The 2,468-nt window shown below is 37.3% G+C and overlaps 1 protein-coding gene across 1 annotated transcript; it reads left to right on the forward strand.

Annotated features, from left to right (window-relative positions):
• The first annotated feature begins 1,609 nt into the window (after positions 1 to 1,609).
• LOC140802169 (transcription factor MYB44-like) lies at positions 1,610 to 2,200 on the forward strand. The gene has a single exon (XM_073157611.1). It carries the CDS (start codon positions 1,610 to 1,612, stop codon positions 2,198 to 2,200), a length of 591 nt encoding a protein of 196 aa, XP_073013712.1.
• Positions 2,201 to 2,468: the final 268 nt, after the last annotated feature.

Consider the following 2,468-nt stretch of genomic DNA (forward strand, 5'->3'; position numbering starts at 1 on the left):
ACAATAACAAATAAATTATATCTCCAGCTTATCCAATCAAGCATGCCCCACAACAATAGAGCATCGATATGTTGTGCAAGAACAATAAAACATAATTGCAAAATAATATCATACCTGTAACTTGCAAGTAAAAAGAAAAAAGTGCGAAGGTTAAAAGAAGAACTAATGAAATTGTTAGAAGAAAAGAGAAAATCAAATTCAAATACCTTTGACAAGACTTATTCAGACATCCACATTGCTTCATCAGTCAGTACAAGATAATAAATCATAGCCTTCTTGACTGTACAATGTACCAAGCCATATGCCACCATATACAGAGCGGAAAATGAATTTTCAAGGAATAACTAGTAAGACAAAGTTATATTGCATTTATATGTTATCATGTGTGAAACCTCTTTCACACCAAATTCATTAAATTATTTATAGCTGATCTAAAAGAAGTTGTACTAAGACATATCAGTGCATAAATCAATCCGTCAAGGTCCACAGGATCAAAGCTGACATGACATGAGAAACTGTTTTCCTTTTAAGTTTCAAATATCTAGGAGGATAAGCTGGCTACAAATATTACCAAAATTGCAAATCACAAAATTTGGCAAAACAGCAGCAAATGGAGAATTAGGATTCAGCAAACAGAACGGTCTTCGAGGATTAATAATGTTCGACACAAGTTAACTTGCAAATCTATCGAGCATAATAGAAGATATGTCCTTGAAATTGTGCTCCTCCGCAGGATACCCCTTATCTAATAGTCCACAAGCAACCAGACGAATAGCATAAAAGAACTCAGGAATCAAGAATTCAATAACAGTACTGCATCTATATATGATGCTGCTGAAGAAAATACCAGCTATCTAACCAGCATAATGTATCACGAGACACTCCCTTCTCCTTCCAATCGATTATATAGGAAAGCTGTCCCTGATCTCAGATTTCCAAATCCCGGCAAGAAAAACATCAATCAAACCCAAATTAATTTCTTGCAAACTTCAAACCACAAGATCCAGTGCTAATCTACCACAAAGAACAGTTCCGAACAAAATTCATCCAATCGAGGAACAACTAAACTAGTCCCTATTCAAAGATCCAGCATAGGTATTAGATTAAAGAAACTATTTGAAAAAATTAAGATAAACTAAATTAAAGACAACGGACTATGAACACAAAACCAGAGCGTAGAAAAGAAGTGAATGATCATCCACTATTTATAGAGTAACGAAGTCGGTGATCATCTTATCCAAGTCGGTTTCGACCAAAAACCGCGTAAGGTTTTGTTATGCTATCCCAAAAACACGTGTCTTATCACGATTGGCCAAAGAAGCTTCTAGAGAACCTAAAATCCGATTTTGCCGTGCTAATCCGATTATATAATTTGACACTTGATTCCTTAAATAGAAAATTATAAAAGGAAAGATCGAAGGTCGATTATTCCTAATTAATATACCATAAACGGATAATTAACCGACTTAGAGAAGACTCGTAGATATACTCGGAATCGGTTTCCAAACTTGTCGTTGCCGGATCTACCAGTCGTATCCGTACTCTCGTGCATACTTTATATAAACTAGTCTTCGTACGTCGTTTCTTATCTCTGCGGCGAACTACTAAGATGCAGTCATTGTCATCAACTGCTCCTTGTCGTGAAGGGTCGAAGGTCGCGTGGACGCCAGAAGAGGACGAGGCCTTGCGGATTCTGGTCAAGCATATCGGTCCCAAACACTGGTCGCTCATCAGCAAGTCGTTCTCGGGTCGGACGGCAAAGTCGTGCCGGCTGCGGTGGTGCAACCAGCTCGCGCCCGGAGTCGACAGCCGACCGTTCAAGGCGGAGGAGGACGAGATGATCCTGAAGGCCCACGAGGTCTACGGGAACAAGTGGGCCGTCATCGCCCGGCTACTCGTCGGCCGCACAGATAACGCCGTTAAGAACCGGTGGAACTGCAACCTTAAGAAGCGTACTACTCACCATGATGGCGATGAGGTGGTGAAATATAGGTGCGACGATGATGATAGCAATTCTGGCTCGGAAGTGATCGACAACGCGGACGAAAGCCTACCTCCACAACTTCAATTATACCCTTTCTTTCCCGTATCTTCGAATTATGACAAGGAAGAGAAAAAAGCGGTTAACTTTTTGGACTGCGGAAAAGACGATTGTATAACTCAGATGACACTTTGGCCATCATTTTTAGAGTACTATTAGCTTGTTTTTCGAACTTCCGTTTTAAAATTTTATATTTAATTAATTCTAAATTTTTAGAATATCTCCTTCTAAAAACATGATTTTGAAGAAGCACACGAGCAGTAATAGTCCTTTTAAACATGCTAACATTAGTTTATTGACAAAATTAATTTTTTATATTTAATTATAATTTAATATTATTATATTTTATCATATTTAAAAATTATTATATTTTATAGTAAAAAATAATAATAATAAAATTTTATTTTACATGAATATATATTTATTA

Source organism: Typha latifolia, chromosome 15, assembly GCF_019914945.1.
Source record: "Typha latifolia isolate L0001 chromosome 15, TyphaL0001v2, whole genome shotgun sequence".
Classification (NCBI taxonomy): domain Eukaryota; kingdom Viridiplantae; phylum Streptophyta; class Magnoliopsida; order Poales; family Typhaceae; genus Typha; species Typha latifolia.